General features: G+C 36.3%; 1 protein-coding gene across 1 annotated transcript in view; it reads left to right on the top strand.

Moving 5' to 3' along the window:
• TEK (TEK receptor tyrosine kinase) overlaps window positions 1-19,563 on the top strand; it is a 143,660-nt gene that overhangs the window by 79,414 nt on the left and 44,683 nt on the right. The window contains exon 13 of the mRNA XM_051961438.1: window positions 14,592-14,891. Within this exon, the coding sequence (XP_051817398.1) occupies window positions 14,592-14,891 (300 nt within the window). The remainder of the gene's footprint in view (window positions 1-14,591; window positions 14,892-19,563) is intronic.

Genomic DNA, 19,563 nt, shown 5'->3' with positions numbered 1-19,563 from the left:
GCTTTCATTTCTTCAATCCAAGGATTCTGTGAATATTTGAAAGGCTGTCATGTGGAAGCGAGGAAGATTTATTCTATTTATTCCCAGAGTGCTGAGCTAAGAACAATAGGTGGAAGCTGAAAAAAAACAAACATTCATACTTGAAGTAAAGGCAAAGTTTCCTAAATTTTAGAGCTAACACAGTGAAATTGACAGCCTCAGAAACATTGATTTGCATAGAGGGTGTTCTAAATAACTGCTGATCCATCCTACTCCACTGCTGAGATACCTACTTAATATAAAATTAATAAGGTTTCTCCACAAATGTAGTAAATGATTAAGTGGGGTGAGAGTAAGAACAAAATTATTTGGCTTTAAAGACATAATACTTTCCTGGTTATAATATCCTGTATAAGCTCATTTCTCTATAATCCCTAACTCATGTGATCTCCAAAAGCTGGCCTTCTTTTCTCTTTATACTCTCTCCTCTACTAACCTCATTCTTTTCTATAGTTTAATACAGATAATTCCCAGAAGCCTACAGAATATTTCCATCTGAACTTCAAACTTGGCATGTCTATAAATAATCTCATTATTTTGTCTTATAACATCTACTAATTTCTTTGGGTTGTACCAAGTATTCAAGCAAGATTAGCATGTCTATGTCAGGGTTTGCCGAGCTCTTTTCAGGCCTGCTCATCCATTTTTAGTGTTCACTGGCACTCAACTCTCACCTGTGTCAGCATGCACAGTATCCACAACCAATAGACCATCATCCTGGCAAACAGGGCTAACCAGATTGAGGATAACTGTTAGACCTCAAATCCATTGGTTAGATTTGGGGGAGAGGGGGAAGGAAGTATCTACCCCAAGTGTGTGAAGACTTTCGTAGAATGGGCAAATAAGAACAATTTGTTATGATGGCAATGAAGGCAACTGAAGCCAGGCACTGTGAAATGCTAGCCACTGGACTTTGAAGATTGGAAGAAAGAGGTTAATGATTTTGTATAACTCTGCTTCATTTAAATCCAATGCACTCATGAGGCAAGACATCATCCCATAATATTATTCAAATAAGGATAAACAACAACATATTTCGCATGTATATCCCTCTTGTTCCACACACTGTGTCTGTCCTGTAGAAGAATTATCATTAGATATATTTTACTTTGCTTTGGAAGGAAAAACCAGGAGCAATGGATAGAATTTGAAAAGGGGCAAATTTAAGTTTGATATTACAAAGAATTCTAACAATTAAAATTTATGTTCCAAAAATGTAATATGCTTCACTGAGAGACCTCATTCCTTGGAAATCTTCAAGAGAGACTGCCCATTTTTCTGGCATGGCTGCTAACTTTCTGAGTTTGTGATTTGCTTTATTTGATACTGAAGATACTATAATGTATTTTTCCAATAGAGACATTGCTTCTGTGATAAATTTCCAGGGCTACTGCTGTTTTTAACTAAAGATGTTAGAGTAGAAATGGCCCCCAAAGTTCACAAGCTTCCTAGGAACATCTTTGCATGTCAGAATACAGTCTTTTAAACTTTTGTATTGTCAATGTACAGTATACAGTATATATACATATGTATATATGTATGTGTATGTACATAGATATGTATGTATTCCAATATTTCTTTTGAATCCTGTGTATTTTATTTTGTATACTTCAAAACCATTCTGAGAAAGAGATCCACAGACTTTACCATGGACCAATGGGATCTATGATACAAAAAGTTAAGAACCTATATTCTAAGAGACTCTTGTTGAGGTCGTGAAGGGACCCCAAAATGTTGGGGGTCACAGATCAGTGGCATGAAGTATCTCAAAAAAATTCCAGGGCAAAATTTATTGTAATTGTAATGCCAATTGAAGCAGGATGAGTTCCAAAAAAATTTAACAAAGGATCCCAGAGAAAAGAGATTTATTGGACAAAGTTGATCAGATTCATATTACTTATTTGCTAATTTTATGGCTTACAAGTAGGTCTGAGAGGTGATGTATTCACTATTGTCTCAGGAATCTGTCTATCACTGACCAACAGATTAATTATTTGATAGCAATATTTGTAAGACTATTCTAAGGCCAGAAGACTTTGAAATCATGACAGACAAATTGTTAGAAGAAAATAGCATTCTAAGGTCCGAGGGCCTCAGGATCACTAATATATCTTCCCTAAAATCTAAGGGAAGAAATATTGTTATATTCTTAGGCCAGAAAACTTTTACAATCATTGATGGACAGATTACTAGAACAATAGCACTACAAGGTTGGAAGAAGGAACCTTGGGATCACAGATTCCAAAGTCAGAAGACTTTAGAATTACTGACAGAGTGTTAAAACAAAAGCACCCCAAGGTCAGGGGAGCCTCCCTACTACTGTCTCTCCTAGAAGCTATACTAAAGATTTCCCCTCTCAAGCAGTTTAAACTCCCAAATTCATTTGGGACAAAGGGATGGAAATTTCATCTTCTGGTGCTGCTTCATGCTAATAAGTGGTGTACAGTTGTCCTTGCTTTAGTGGGGTCTAAACTGAGGAGAGGAGACATGAAATTTGAAGATGGCAGCAGCAATATCCAGGGGAAGTTGAGTGTCAGAATCAATCAGCCCATGGTATTCAAGTTGAATGAGTAGCTGGAAATTCATAGCTTAGAGTCTGGAGGAAACAAATCTCACAAGTAAGTTAAAAATGCTGGGACCAAATATGAGCAAAAAATAATAATTAAAAATGGATTTAATATAGGAGTTACTAGAGACAGTAACCAGGAACCCCGCAGGAAAGGGTGAAGACTGTGGGGGAGCATAGACAGGGCTATCATGAATGTCTGTCATCCAGACAGCTTTTCTTAAATACCAAAGAATATTTTCCCCAAATCCCTGCTTATGGAGGTGAACTGATAAGGTTTTCACCAAGGTTTTCACCTCATCCCAATTTTAGAGTTAATATGATGACAATAACTTAGTTAACAATTTTAGAATTTTCCTAAATAATAGCCAAATAGCCTTAGCTGTAATTTCTATTCCCTTAATTCTATTCCCTTTTGTTTTAGGGAGAAAACAAGACAATTCTTAAAATTGAGATAGAATATATTTTTAAATTGACTTAATTTTAGTTAATGAGATTTCATAAATTCTGATTAAATGTTCTAGACAAACTGAATTGCAGTTTAGTTATTTTCCAATTTGTGCAAATTATCAATCTTTTGTGAGCCAGGAAAAGGGTTAAGGTGCCAACTTTTACTGACAGGCCCCTCAGAAATCTGATTCTAGATAACTCAAAAGCAGGCTGTTTTAAAGTAGTAGCAAACTGCTTTTCTGTTTTCCTAAAGTTCCCAAACTCTTAAATTTCCTATTAACAGTGCAAATAAATTACAATTTACATATCCCTTTACAAAGCCCTTTAGTGGGCTTTGGTTAGAGCTCCTTTAAAATTACTTTTTCTATCATATCTCAAATAACAAATTAGAAATCATTTATCTCAACATTGGTGGTGTATATTAGTCACATTAAAAAACCCATGTGAAGTTGTCAAATATAAAGGAATAATATCCAGTGTGATCTTCACAACAATTGTTATTATTTCTTTTTACTATCAGAAAACTGGGCAGAGATAAAAATAATTTGCCATTAATTTCATAGTTAATACATATCCACAACTGAAACAGAATAGTGGACTTATCAAATGAAGAGGCTGACTGGCTTTCTCACCACATTGGCTGCTGCCAGTACCCAGATACTTTCTAGGCAGTTGCTGGACAGAACTTATTGAAGGCTGGGATGACTAGTGCCAGGATCTCCTTTTGATGGTAGTTTCAAGTGCCAAGGCTTAGGGAATGCTGACCATGACCTTCATTCTCTCTCCATTCCTCCAAGTTAGGTTGGGGAGGTTGTATGGAGTCTCCATGATTTTGCTGCTTCCTCTAATTCTGCAGATGAGGCACAATTTGAATTTCCCTATAGTTCCTTATCATTCTTTTTTTAATCTGTTCTGAGATGAGAAGAGTTAGCAAACAGAGGGGCTTGGGCTATACTGATCTTGTTAGCAATCCCCATAACTGACATACACTCAGAACTCTGGGGAGTAGAGTGGAGAGGGTCCCTTAATATCTTCTGGTGTGCTTTCCAAAAGGAACAGAAGTCAAGGAAGGATTAGTAAAAAGTTACTATTTACCTATTTTTTTTTTTTTTCCCTTTCAGAATGGGGTAAATTTCTGCAATTATCCCCAATGTTTCAGGAATTTTTCTTGCAATCTTAAAATGACTAATTGTAAAACTTCTTAATCATTGCTCTCAAAACTTTGAAAATCTACTAAGATGCTATTTTAATTTTAATTAGCTAACTATTTTTGTAGCTCCCAGTTTGGCCAGAGCTGAGGTCCACAGGAAAAAGTTAGACTTTTTCCCTTTTTAAAGTGAGAATCATAATCTTTCCAACATTCTAACTACAGAATAGAAGTTTTTTTCTTTCTGGCTGCATTTTAAATCTTTCCAGGTAACAGAATCTAGCTCATAGAACAAACATAGACATTCTGTACAGATATGCAGACACAGGCAAAAATGACATGAAAGAAGACTGTCCCATCTTTGTCAAAAGCCATAAAATTTCTTTGTCAAAAGCCATCCTATAGCACTTCCTCTCCTCTGGCATTCCAGGGAAGGTAGAAAGGTGTTAAAGGTTCTCTAGGAACTTTGCTGAAAATTTCAAGAATTTCCAAATCTGGGTGTCCCCAGTCAAGGAAAACTTGCTGAGTGTGGAGCTCACGATGACCCAGACAAGTCTTTTCCCAGTTGCTTGGGGTGTCCTAGCTATAGGATTGAGGGAGAAAAAATGGGGGGGCTTACTTCTGATGAGATCTGAGCCTGAGTTTGGAGAAGGAGGGAAACAAGAAAGGCAGTTGGCAAGTTCTTGTTTATTTCTGAATATCACTAAGAAAGAGACTCTTTTAGTGGACAAAAGCCCCTAATACAATCAGGAGATTTTGCAAAGAGCTTTGTTGAGAGTACTTAATTTTATGGGCAGATCCTAGAGCTTGGGACAATTGAAACAATGGAGAATTTTGGAATTGAATAGGTGTTGGAATCTTTACAAATTGTTAAGTCATTACTAATTTAGCATGGTTCAGTATCCTTGATCTAATCTTACAAGGAGATGTTTTGGGCCAGAACCTGAAACAAGTAGAACTAATTGATACAATGCTTATGTTCACACCTTTACTAATTGGAGTTCACACATTTGGGAGATTTCGGGTTTAGTATGAAATATCCGAATTCACACCTCCTTGAAGCTCTTAGGGCCAGAGAGCATTATGGGAGAAAACCTATAATCCCACTCTCTCATATATAAGAAGAAAGCAGAGGCCCAGTTAAGGGAGTTCAGCTGAATTTAGATTGAGAGGGGAGCATCAAGTGAGTTCAGCAGAAGCTCTCTCTGGAAGGCAAGAAAGATTCATTACAACTTCCACCTGGCTGGCTGGAGGCTGAAGGACAAACCTCTGGATTTGGAGATATTTGGAGGGAGCTCTTGGAACCAAGTAGAAAGATAGGCCACTAAGAAAAAGTAACCAGGCTATTTTGGAAGGAGAAAATAAACATTTGCATTTTATCACCTGGCTGTGTTTTGAGGTGATTATTATTTTCAACTGCAACCAAAGCTTCCTCCAGAAAACCTCCCTGAGAAACCTTCTCCCAGAGAGAATGATCTTATCTGTTCACTTCTATAGAGAACTTAATCAGTAGTGTATCATTGGGGGTGGTCTCTCAGGATAATGGAATGAAGCTGATTATCCTGTTTGCTTCAGGTGGAGTACAGAGACAAAGTTCAAGGTAGCTTTCTCTTTGAGAGAAAGTTTCTCCAGGCTTTCCATTTTGTAATGCCGGAGAAACTGAGGCAGGAGAGAGATTAGAGAGTTTTAATATTTTATTAATGGGAGAGTAAGATTGACTGGACAGGACTCATGTCTCAGATTATCCAGTCAGACAGAGATAAGTATACTGGGACCAAGGAATCCATATTGGTCCCAGGGCTGGAGGACCCAAAGAATCCAGCGTCCAGCATACAGCTGCCAGACGCCATTCTCCAGCAATGAATGGAGGAACCCCAACTTCTTAAATACCTTTTTGGAGACAAAGAAGAGAAAGGGAGGGAAAGTTTTTTATCAGGGAGGGGAAGCCATAAAACCTAAAAATTCCAGAGACAAAGAAGTAAAGATATCATGGGTTATCTTGGAATATTCTAAAGGAATATTGTAAATCCATAAAAGAGTCAGGAGAGCTACTCTTTTATCTTGCTAATTTATAACCCGAGAGCGAATAATCCTTAGTTTTTACTGGGTCAGAGACAGAACAGTTAAGGTAACTGAGACAGGGAAACTGAGTCAAGACAGTTAAAGAAAACTGTGGCATAACAATTTCACTTTGACAAGGAATGAATCAAGCCAGAGGAGGCCAGACTCTTCCCATATTGGGCCATCAAATGTTGAGATTGGGAAAAGACCCCAAAAAGTTTGGAGGTTGCAGACCAGTGTCATGTTTTGAGACAGTGGCTCAAAACAATTTGTGGGCTTGAGCCCATATCTAAGTCAAGGGACAATGTTTATTGTAATTGTAATGCCAATTGAAGGAGTGTGAGTTCCAAAAGAATTTAGCAAAGGACCCAAGAGAAAAGAGATAGATTTATAGGAGCTTCATGTTACTTGTGTGCTAATTTTATGGCTTACAAGTAGATTTGAGGGGTGGGCTATTCACTATTGTCTCAGGAATCTGGCTATCACTGAGCAACAAATTAACTCTCTGACAGTCAGTAATGTTTGTAGGACTATTCTAAAGCCAGAAGACTTGGAAATCATTGACAGATTGTTAGAACAATAGCATTCTAAGATCAGAAGGCCTCAGGATCATTTAACATATTTTCCTTAAAAACTAAGGGAAGAAATATTATTATATTACTAGACCACAGGACTTTTATAATCATTGATAGATGGATTGTCAGAATAATAGCACTCAATGAATCTAATTTAAGATTTGGGGAGGAGAACCATGGGATCACAGATTTCAAAGCCAGAAGACACCGGCAGATTGTTAGAAAAGAAGCATCCCAAGGTCAGAGGGACTTCCCACTAATGTTTCCCCTAGAAGCTATGCTCCTTTATTCTGATCTATGTATTAATATGTAAATATACACATATTTAAATGACATCCTGTTTTTATATAACTGATCTTACTAATTATTCCCTTCACACAATTGCTTACAACATAGTAGAGATAGAGTAGGATTTAGCCAAAAGAACTAGTTTCTAATTCTTACTCATCCATAAAGTAGGTCTGCCAACTTGAACAAATCATTTCATTTCATTTGGTCTCAGTAAAGTGAGAGAGTTGAATTGGGTCATATTTATAGTTCTTTGTAGGTATAAAGTCTATAATAACATGATCAATCCTCTATGTTCCATTCAGTTGCATTTGTAGGGACAAAACAGCATAATTTTTAGCAATAGCCTGTTGAGACTAGTTAACTCTGTTGATAATATTATCTTAAGGAGTTCAAAGTCTTGTATTCAGTTCCCATGTGAGCCAGTTAGCTTTACTTTATTCAAGGGCCTTTGGTCTGCCCCAAAAAGGGGTCATGAAAAATCAGACACAAAAATGACTGAATAACAACATCTTCAAATATTGTTTTGAAGATAAAATAAAATGATTTACATGAAACAATTTTAAAACTACAAAATGCTACATTCCTATTTTGGTATTATTAATTGAATAACTACTACTACTGAGAGGTATCATGGTATAGTTGATATGATTCAACTTTAGGGGAAATATAACAATAATTTTAAGGTCCCCTGACCTTAGAGTGCTTCTGCTCTAACAATCTGTCAATGATTAAACCTGAACCTCAACATAGTGAACAGAGACAGGTTTCAGAGTTAGGAAAAACCTGGGTTCTCCAATCTCATCTCTTATACTAGATCTCTGACCCTAGACAAACAACTTAATATCTTAGTGTCTCCAAGGAACTCTATAAGATTATATTTCTGGATACTTGACAATCTATACATATAGTAGTAAAGAAAATTTTCTTATAGGAATGTTTTACCTATACCAATGTTTTACAAAGCAGGAATCTTGATCCCCAAGAGAGGAATAAACTTGAAAGTGTTTTGTGATCAGTCAATAAAAAAGAATCCTATGTGATGATATATAGCTTCTAGGATTATGAGATTCCCTGACCTTAAGGGGCTTCTGTTCTAACAATAAGTCATTGGTTCTAAATCTTCTGGTTTTGGAGTCTGCTTTAGGGAATTCCCACACCCAATCTAAGAATAACTATCTATTTGATTCTGAATAGATCTCAGATCTTTGCTGACTGTCAACTAGCTTCTGACCTCAGGTTAGTCCCATAGACCAAACTCCTGACATAATAGCGATAATCTGTTGGTCAGTGAGAACCAAAGTCCATAGACCACTCCTTGGTTCTAACTCTGGGCCATAAAATTAGCATATCTATAATACGAAGAACTAGATAAATGTGTCTCTTTGCTCCTGTTTCTTTGTTAAATTCTCTTAGACTTAATTCACTTGTAATGGCATTACAATCACAATAAACTTTGCCCATTGACCAGGAAATGGGCAAATTCTTTTGAGACACCTCATGACATTGCTCTGTGACCCCAAACTCTTGGGGTCCCTTTCCCAAATTCAACATTTGATGGCCTGATACAGGGAGAATCTGGCCTTCCTTGGCTTAGTTCTCTCTTTGTCAAGGTAAGTGCCACTCCTCTCTCTTCCTCCCTTCCTCTCCTCCCCCCATTTTTTTTCTCTCACAATCCTATAGTTGGGACACTCCAAGCCACTGGGAGAAGGCTTGTCTGGGTCATAATGAGCTTCACACTCAGTAAGTTTTTTTGACTGGGGACACCACACCCATACTAGGAAATTCTTGCAATTTTCAGCAAAATTTTTGCTACCCTTTCACCATCTCTGGGACTTTAGAGAAGACAAAGTGCTATAGGATAGCTTTTGGCAAAATTTTATGGCTTTTGGAAAAGATGGGACAATCCTTTTTCATGTCATTTTGTTTGTATCTGCGTCTCTGTGAAGAATACCTGTGTCATCTTTGTTCTGTGAGCTAGATTTTATTACCTGGAAAGATTTAAAATGCAACCAGGAAAGGGAAAAAAGCCTATGTTGTAGTTAGAATGCTGGGAAAATGTCTTAAAAAGTCCAACTTTTTTTTTTTTCCCCTGTAGACTTCAGCTCTAGTCAAGCTGGGGGCTACACAAAAAAGTTAGCTAATTAAAATTAAAATAACATCTTAGCAGATTCTCAAAGTTTTGAGAGTAATGATTAAGAAGTTTGGTAATTAGTCATTTTAAGATTGCAAGAAAAATTCCTGATGCATTAAAGATAATTCCAAGAATTTATTCCTTTCTGGAAAAAAAGAAAGGAAAAACAAACCAGATAAATAGCAACTTTTTGCTAAATCTTCCTTGACTCTTATCTTGTCTAGAGTCCCTTTCTGCTTCTTTGGGAAAGCACCCCAGAAGATTAAGGGACCCTTTCCTCTCCATTCCCTAGAGTGGTCCTAAGTGTATCTCAGTTATGGAGATTGCTAACAAGATCAACATAGCTGAAGTTGAGCTATTTGCTAATTCCTCTCATCTCAGATCATATTAAAACTCAAATTCTGCTTCATTTGTAGAAATAGGGGAAGCAGCCATGGGGATCCCACACAACCTTGCCCAAATATCTCCCCAGTCCAGGTTGGGGAAAATGGAGTGGGGGTCAGATTCCATGGTCAGCATTCCCTGAGCCCTGACACATGAAACTACCATCAAAGAGAGATCCTGGCACAAGTCACCCCAGCTTTCAGCAGTTTCTGTGTAGGAACTGCCTGGGAAGAATTCGGATACCTCGGTCACCACCCAACATGGCAATGTGAGATGAGAAAGCCAAACCACCATTCTCTGTTTCAATTACGGATATGTATTAGCTATGTAATTTATAGCAAATTAATTTATCTCTGCCTAGTTTTCTGATTTGTAAAGAGAACTAATAGCTGTTATTATGAAAATCACATGATTGCAAAAGTGCTTAGCATAAAATGTGCTATATGGATATATGAATATTAACTGCTTTTTTGTATATCAGTGGCTTGCTAGTGGGAGGCTTACCAGGCATCAGGCTCTACTGCTAGACAGTCCTGAGGACTCTCCTTATATGCCACTTAGCTGCTCCCTGACAACACCCAGTCAGGGGACATTACAACTCAGATAGTGAATGGCTTACAGATGGGTCCAGTTTTCTTGAAGATGGGGAAAGGAATGAGAATGAACATTATACAGACTCAAAATATGCTTTTCATATTTTGCACAATCTTGGAATTATATGGAAAGACAGCAAAAATTCTCCTTTTATAGCCTATATTCTCAGGCCACCTTCTAATCTCAGAGACAAGCAATGAGAACTTCTTTTTTGCCTGCCCAGCTCTTTGCAGAATGACAGTAACCCAGCTTTTACTTTTCAAATAACTCAAAAGATGGCTGAGGCACTTAAGATTAGCTTTCTTTCCTTCTTATTATTTTCCACATTTTTCTAGGTGTACCTTTAACAACACTCCTTTAACAACACTCCAAGGATGAGAGCTTTGTAGTTAGTATTTTCTCTCCAGCTCTCTTGGTGTCACTCTGTGGGCTCCAACCAGTGAGGAAATGTCAGTCTTTAGTCAGGCTAGAGAATTCTGTGGGTAGTGGGGGCATTTAGGATTGTTGGGTGTGCTCATCCTCAAGGCAGCCCACAGATGCTACTTGATGCATTATTTGCAAATTTTCCCAAATGTTACTATTGCCACCCTGGATGCCACCCCATTTGTACTACCTACCTCCCTAGGGGGATAATTTTAACCTGACTATCCCCTGTTTTCTTGTTAGAAAAGATCTCTTACCCTAGTACAATTGTAGGATATGCATTCCAAAATTATTCCGGCAAATTCACTCATAATGCTTCTAATTATAGTCATTCTTGGAGACAACTATCTAGGAAGCCACTACAAAACTTGACTTCAAGTACCATCTGTGCACTTAAGGGATATGTTTTTCTTTGTAAAATGGGTTTTCCATTCATCTTTGATGTTTTTGAAGGACCTGTTGAAAGGAATGCCTCTGATTGGAATCCTCCTCAATTTATAATCCTCTGTACCCAAGGCTTAACACCTTTTAAACACTGTGGTGCTTGCACCCTAGGTCATCTGAGTGCTCCTTTCACTGTATATAATGTCACTGCTTCAGACACTGCCTCCATTCTTTCAAGGAGACAAAAACGGGAATTTGGGGAAAATATTCTTTGATATTTGTTGGAATCTTTACAAACTGCCTACTCATTAGAGTTGATGTTTTGGGCCAGAACCTGAAACAAGGTACTAAGTAGAACTAATTGATACAATGCTTGTGTTTGTACCTTTAATCATTGGAATTCATAAGTATAGGAGATTCACAAAGGGTATTTATTCTAAGAAAAGCTTTTAGGATGAGAGGCATTTGTGATAGCCTTTCCCCGCTAGCCTTTCTCTAGGTGGGGTTGCTGGCTATTGTCCCTACTAATCCTATACTAACTCCACCTTTAATTATTCTTGTTTTTTTTTTTTTTTTTTTTTTTTGCTCATATATGGCCTATGTATTTTTAACCTCCAGGCTCTACGCTATGAACTAAGTTATTTGTTCACCCTGCATTCCGTTGGCTAACTAATTCTGATACCAAACACCCCTTCAAATGCTGCTGCCACCATCTTCAAGTCATGTGCTTCTCCTCCCCAATCTGGACCCTACTAAGCAGGGACAGCTCTACATCCTTTATAAGCATGAAGCAGCTACAGAAGATGAGATCTCCATCCTCTTTTCCCAAATGAATTTGGGGTGTGATTGCTTGAGAGGGGAAAATATAGCTTCTAGGGGAGACAGCAATGATTTTGAGATCCCCTGACCTTAGGGGACTTCTGTTCTAACAAAAAGTCAGTGATTCTAAATCTTCTGATTTTGTAGTCTGCCTCAGAAAATTCCCACATCCAATCTAAGAATAACAATCTGTCTCATTCTGAACAGACCACTTCTTAAGTTCTTTGCTGATTTTCAGATAGTTTCTGGCCCCAGGATAGCCCCATAGAACAAATTCCTGAGACAATAGTGATAGTTTGTTGGTCAGTGAGAACCAAATTGCAGAAATCACTCCTTGGTCCTAATTCTGAGCCATAAAATTAGCACATCTATAACATGAAGAACTAGATAAATGTGACTCCTTGTTCTTGTTTCTTTGATAAATTCTCTTGGAATTTAATCTGCTTGCAGTGGAGTTACATTTACAGTGGAGTTACATTTACACAGACTTTGCCCCTTGACCAGGAAATGGGTCCAAGCCTGCAAATTCTTTTTGAGACACCTTGCAACACTGTTCTGTGACCCCAAACTCTTGGGGTCCCTTTCCCAACCTCAACAAATGTACAAGCTCCCAATGTCCCCACTTCTGAGAAGGGCAGAGACACCTCAAGGTATTTGAAAATGAATCTGTATACCCACAAAAGCTGTTATTTTCCATTGGGAAAATTTCTACCAATTCCCCATCAGTTTAACTCCACAAAAATTATTGAAGTAAACAATCAGGAAAATTTGAAGACCATTCTCTTATACAATGCAATTAAAAGTCCAGATGCTCCTTCTCTTCCTTCTCTTCTTCATTCTTTTTTCTTTTGTTCCTTCTCTTCCTTCTACTCTTCATCATCATCCTCATATTCCTTTTTCTTCATCTTCTCTTTTTCTTGTTATCATTACTAATAATAATTTTTCCTTAATATTCTCTTCCTTTTTATTTCCATAACTATTTTGTTTTTTCCCAATTTCTCTGATCACTCTCCTTTTCTGGCTCCTTCTCTACCTTCTGTCCCCCACATTTAGGTACTTTTAAAATCTCTTTCATCAATCATCTTTTTTCCCTCTCCCCCTTTGCTTGAAAATCTGTCACTCCCTAAGTCTTCAAGTACATTATCTTTTTGTAAGATTCAGAAATCTACAATTTCAGCACTAATCTTCTGCTGAGTGTCAGTCCTACATTTTTTTGTGGCCTACTACCTTGTGGGCTTCTAAAATTTCTCTGAGCCTCGGTTTCTTCATTCATGAAATAAAGGAATTGGATTAGATCAGGGGTTGACAAACTATGGCCTGCAGGTTAAATGTAGTTCATTAGCTAATTTTTTTTGGGAGGGGGTTTGTGGTATAGCCTGCTATTAAAAAAATAAAAGAAACAACCAAAAAACAATTTCAGCTTCAAGTCAGTTTGCTGACTCCTGGACTAGATGATCTCTATGTAGTCTTCTACCTCTCATCTATATCCTGTTGATGCTAACTTTGTTTCACTGTCAAATAGAACTCAATATGGACAAAATCTACCTTATTATCTTTCTTATGCCCCAAATGGATTTTAATTTAATTTTGATTTATAGGTATTTAGAAGCACTTATATTTTGTTTCTTACCTACTTCTAAAAAGGATGTGAAATAGAATTGATCACCAAAAAAGATTTTTAAAATAAATAATGTAAATAAGTAAAAATAAAATAAAATATTTTAAAATTTAAAAAATAAAAAAATTGGTCCTCTAGATTCTTTCTTCACCTCTTTTTGAATTCCTACTTGTGATTCAATGCTTTCAATTAAAATTCCAAGTCCTCTATGAAGCTTTACTTGATCGCTTGTATTCTTTATCCTCTGAAATCCCATAAGATTTTGTTCATATCTCAGTGGCATGCAGATTTGACAATCAGATTTCTGAGGTAAAATGTATATATAACATATTTTAAAGTTTAGTCTGCATTATTCTTTTTCTCCATCACTTTTAAAAAAATTTTGCAGTTCTTTTCAACATATTTCCACATTTGTCATACTGTGCAAGAAAAACCAGACCAAAAGATAAAAAAACATGAGAAAGAAAAAAAAAAAAAAAACAAAGGTTAAAATACTATGCTTCTATTCATATTCAATCTTCATTGTTTTCTTTCTGGATGTGGATGGCATTTTCCATCCCACATCTATTGGAATTGCCTTGAATTACCACCTTGTTGAGAAGAGTCAAATCCATCACAGTTGATCATCTCATAATCTTAGTGTTACTGTGTACAATTTTTTCTTGGTTCTGCTTGCTTCACTCAGCATCAGTTCATGTAAGTCTTTCCATGTCCATCACTTTCCTAAGTCTAGACAATCAATAAACAATAAATTCAGCCTTGACTGTAGCATTTGCCAATTCTTGAAGTGCAAAAACTTGCACTGAAAATTTAATAATTAATTCTTCTAAGCCAGTTTGATTTGGTTCCAGTATACTCCACAAGTCTCAAAAACATTCCCTTTATTGTGGTTACTTGAGTTTATTTCACCTCCTCAAATTTTAAATTTCTTGAAGTTAAGATCTTGAAGTTAATTCACATTTGTACCTAGCATACAGTAGTACATTCTTGATGTAGATATTTTATGGAGTGAATTAATTTCTAACACTTTATTAGATGATTGAATGTAATCTTGCCTTGTTGAAACATTAAGGATTATTAACTTCAAGGGCTTTTTTTCCCCTTGACAGAACTTCCTCCTCAACCTAATGGTATCAAGATTTCCAACATCACTGACTCCTCTGCCATCATCTCTTGGTCAATATCGGATGGTCATTCTATTTCTTCTGTCATTATCTGTTACAAGATTCAAGGCAAGGCTGAAGAAAACCACATTGAAGTGAAGATAAAGAATGCCACTATCACACAGTATCATATCAAAGGCCTAGAACCTCAAACAGCCTATTGGGTCGACATTTTTGCAGAGAACAACATGGGATCAAGCAACCCCCCTTCTTCTCTTGAATTGATAACACTCCCAGAAAATAAAGGTTAGTAGGACAAATCATTGGTTGCATGATATAATTTAAAAGATGACAATGAGGTCCTACTGCCTAAAAACAATCTACCCTATTATCTTTTCATCTGATTGAAATTCTACTGTTAGAGATTTATTCTTTTGGTTTAAGACATTGCCATCTATCTACAGGTACCCTCTTAAAATTCAAATATACCTGGAAAGATTAATATTTCACTGTTAAACTAATTTCAATAAATGTTCTAATAGTTTTAGTCAGAGTACTTTCTCTTCAGTTAGCTGGAAACAGGAAACTAAATTCACAATAAAAATTGTGACCACATAAAAAATGGAAAAAAAGATTTGAGATTTTGCTTAGCATGACTAAGCTTGGGTCATAGGAGCTTAGTCTTGAAACAGACTTTAGATATTATCTTATTATTCTCTAATATTTTACAAATAAGGAGACAGAAAGAAAAATTAAAGTATTCACTAAAAATGTTTTAGTTGTTATTTATGCCAGTTCTTATACTCAAGTCATCGTTAAAAATATACTATTTATATTCACTATAAATCTTTGTATATTTTTTGAATTACCAATAATTTTGATTCTTCAAAGGTCATGCTGTTCCAACCAAACATTACCATTTATTTATGTTAAAACAAAAATGGACTTTTTATGGCAGAGAGGAGCTTGGGATCATTAAAAGCACTATGAAATTTGCCAAATGCCATCAAATCTAATCTATTCAATTTTTTGTTTAGCTCATTGTCCATTTAGGTGACCTATCAAGATGATAGATAGATAGACTGCTAGATAACAGACATTAAAATATCAACTCTCAGCTCACAAAACTGCATGTCATAATCTGAACCATATATATTCTTTATCTTTATTTTTTTAAAGAAGCAGGCAGGTAGCACAGTAAATAGTGTTGGGCCTGGAGTCAGAAAGACCTCTGTCTGCCTCAGTTTCCTTATCTATAAAATAAAAATAATATTCTTGTGAGGATCAAATGAGATAATAATTACAATGCCTGGCAAATAAAAGAGCTATACCAATGTTAGTTATTATTGTCTACTTGGTTTTTCATTTATGGATTGCTAGGCTTTTCTCTTCTGAATGTCCATGAATCTCAAGAAGTCCTAAAGTGTTTCTGGGGTCAAGGAAATCAGGATTATATTATTCACCAATCAGATAATCTAAGGAATTTATCACAAATAAAATTAAGTGTGTGACTGAGTAGTTCTCTTCTTGACCTTTGCTATATATTTTCCTATTTCTCATATGATCAATATTTGTCTTCTATTTGCTTTTTATTCTCCTGGCCTCTAATTATGACTGTTCCCTCAACTTTTTCTGTACACAAATCATCTATCCATTCTCATGGTTTAACCTGGCTCCCTCCCCACACATTACAGTGAATAAAGCACTGGACCAAATGTCTAGAAGATCCGAGTTCAAATTTTATCTCCAACACTAGTTAAAAATTACTGAATAAATACTTTCATTTCTGTCTACCTCAGTTTAATCATCTATTTCAGTTCAGTATCATCAGATTAATGTTCCTAAAACACTTCTTTAGGGAATTTCCTTATTTAAAGTCCTTAAGTAGCATCCGATTATTTGAATGTATAAGAGCACACACATGCACACACACACACACACACAGAGATACACATACACACACATAGAGTTTTTAGCTTGACATCCAAAACCTTCCACAATCTGACTCTAACTCCCCTCATGCTTATTGTACTTGTCAATATAAATACTACACTCCTCTCACTCTTCGAAACCAGTGCAAGATGTTATATAGGATTGCTGCAGTAGAAATCAGAGGAACTTAAGTTTTGAGTCCTGCCCTAAATATTGACTAGCTGTGTGGGTGAGTCATTTAATCCCTCCTTAGTCAAATGATAATAGTCAATCAACACTTACTAAGTACCTACTAATGCCAGGCACTGTACTAAGCTGTAAGGGATACAAACACACAAGAAAGACAATCCCTGCCTTTGAGAAGCTTACATTCTAAAAGTAAAGACACAACACAAAGAAAGCTAAAAGGGAAGAGGGAGGAAAGGTAGCCAGAGCATAGTGAAGTCAAAGAAATTCAAAAGCAATAGAGCCACATGGAAAATGAGAAGATATCTGAAGAGATATATTTCTCTTGTCTTCCCTCTTTAAATGGAGTTTGAGGAGTTTGTGGCTGAGATGTAAGCCCCAAAGCTGATTAGCTCTTGCAAAATGATATGATTTTTCTTTTTTTTTTATCTTGTCATCTTACTAATTGTTCTGAAAGACTATATCAGCTCTTACTCAAGCTCTCTCTTTGATCATCAAAAGAGGCCAATTACCCAATTTATGGGTTATTACTAGCCTAATTAATAAATTGAACATACTCAGGGTGAAGTGGGGAGGAAGATGCTGTGATTTCCGTATGATGAGTTTAGTAGGGGCACCGTGGAAAAGCCCCTGCTCTTGTAAGGAAAGAACTTGGAAGTTTTTTCTTTTCTTCTTCATCTATTTAAACTTAATTTATTCTTCAAGGCTCAGTTCTTGATCCACTTTCTTCATAAAGTTTTTCCTGATCTCCCCTCAACCCACATTGATCCCTCTCTTTCTGAACTCCTCTAGCACATGCCTATTCTACTAAGTTGGTTGTAATAACATGCACCTAAGAAGTATTATTTGAGCAGGAGTATTATTTGAGTCTTATTTATATTTTTTCACAGCAGTAATTCTAGTGCGCTATGCATAGAAGTTACTTTCTTTTATATATTTAAAATTAAAGCTTTTTATTCACAAAGTATACGCATGGGTAATTTTTCCAACATTGACTCCTGCATAACCTCCTGCTGTAAATTTTCCCCTTCTTCCCCCCCTCCATTCCCCCACCTGACAGGCTGTCATTGACATGACAAATATGCTGAAATATATGTCAGATCCAATATGTGTATACATATTCACACAGCCATCCGGTTGTGCAAGAAAAATCAGATCAAGAAGGAAGAAAAAGATAAACTGAGAAAAAAGAAATAAAATGCAAGCAAATAATAACAGAGAGAATGAGAAGGCTATGCTGTGTTCCATCCTCTGTTCCCATGCTTCTCTCTCTGGTGTAGATAGTTTTCTTCATCACTGCACAAGTGGAACTGGTCCGAATCATCTCGATGTTAAAGAGAGCCACATCCTTCAGAACTGATCATCATATAGTCTTATTGTTGCTGTGTATAATGATCTCCTGCTTCTGCTCATTTCACTTTGCAATCAGTTCATGTAGGTCTCTCCAAGCCTCTCTGCAAGCATCCTGCTGGTCATTTCTTTTTTCTTTTTCTTTTTTTTAATTTTTATTTAATAATTACTTTATATTGACAGAATCCATGCCAGGGTAAATTTTTTTACAACATTATCCCTTGCACTCGTTTCTGTTCCGATTTTTTTCCCCTCCCTCCCTCCACCCCCTCCCCTAGATGGCAAGCAGTCCTTTATATGTTGGATATGTTGCAGTATATCCTAGATACAATATATGTTTGCAGAACCGAACAGTTCTCTTGTTGCATAGGGAGAATTGGATTCAGAAGGTATAAATAACCCGGGAAGAAAAACAAAAATGCAGATAGTTCACATTCGTTTCCCAGTGTTCTTTCTTTGGGTGTAGCTGCTTTTGTCCATCATTTATCAATTGAAACTCAGTTAGGTCTCTTTGTCAAAGAAATCCACTTCCATCAAAATATGTCCTCATACAATATCGTTGTCGAAGTGTATAATGATCTCCTGGTTCTGCTCATTTCACTCAGCATCAGTTCATATAAGTCTCTCCAGTCCTCTCTGTATTTATCCTGCTGGTCATTTCTTACAGAACAGTAATATTCCATAGCATTCATATACCATAATTTATTCAACCATTTTCCAATTGATGGGCATCCATTCAGTTTCCAGTTTCGTGCCACTACAAAAAAGGGTTGCCACAAACATTTTTTCCACATATGGGTCCTTTTCCCTCTTTTAAAATCTCTTTGGGATATAATCCCAATAGAAACACTGCTGGATCAAAGGGTATGCACATTTTGATAACTTTTTGAGCATAGTTCCAAACTGCTCTCCATTCACAACTTCACCAACAATGAAGCAGTGTCTCAGTTTTCCCACATCCCCTCCAACATTTGTCATTATTTTTTCCTGTCATCTTAGCCAATCTGACAGATGTGTAGTGATACCTCAAGAGTTGTCTTGATTTGCATTTCTCTGATCAATTGTGATTTAGTGCACCTTTTCATGTGACTACAAATAGTTTCAATTTCTTCATTTGAAAATTGTTCATATCCTTTTCATATCCTATCTCTCATCAATTGGAGAATGGCTTGAACTATTATAAATTTGAGTCAATTCTCTATATATTTTAGAAATGAGGCCTTTATCAGATCCTTTGGATGTAAAAATGTTTTCCCAGTTTGTTGCTTCCCTTCTAATCTTGTTTGCATTTGTTTTGTTTGTACAAACCCTTTTTAATTTAATATAATCAAAATTATCTATTTTATGATCAATAATGATCTCTGATTCTTCTTTGGTCACAAATTCCTTCCTCCTCCACAAATCTGAGGTATAAACTATCCTATATGCTTCTAATTTGTTTATAATATCATTCTTTATGTCTAGATCATGAACCCATTTCAACTTTAACTTAGTATATGGTGTTAGGTGT

This window comes from Antechinus flavipes, chromosome 1 (assembly GCF_016432865.1).
Source record: "Antechinus flavipes isolate AdamAnt ecotype Samford, QLD, Australia chromosome 1, AdamAnt_v2, whole genome shotgun sequence".
In the NCBI taxonomy this organism is placed as follows: domain Eukaryota; kingdom Metazoa; phylum Chordata; class Mammalia; order Dasyuromorphia; family Dasyuridae; genus Antechinus; species Antechinus flavipes.
The sequence above is the reverse complement of the archived record's forward strand: the minus strand, read 5'-3'. Positions and strand labels throughout refer to the sequence as shown.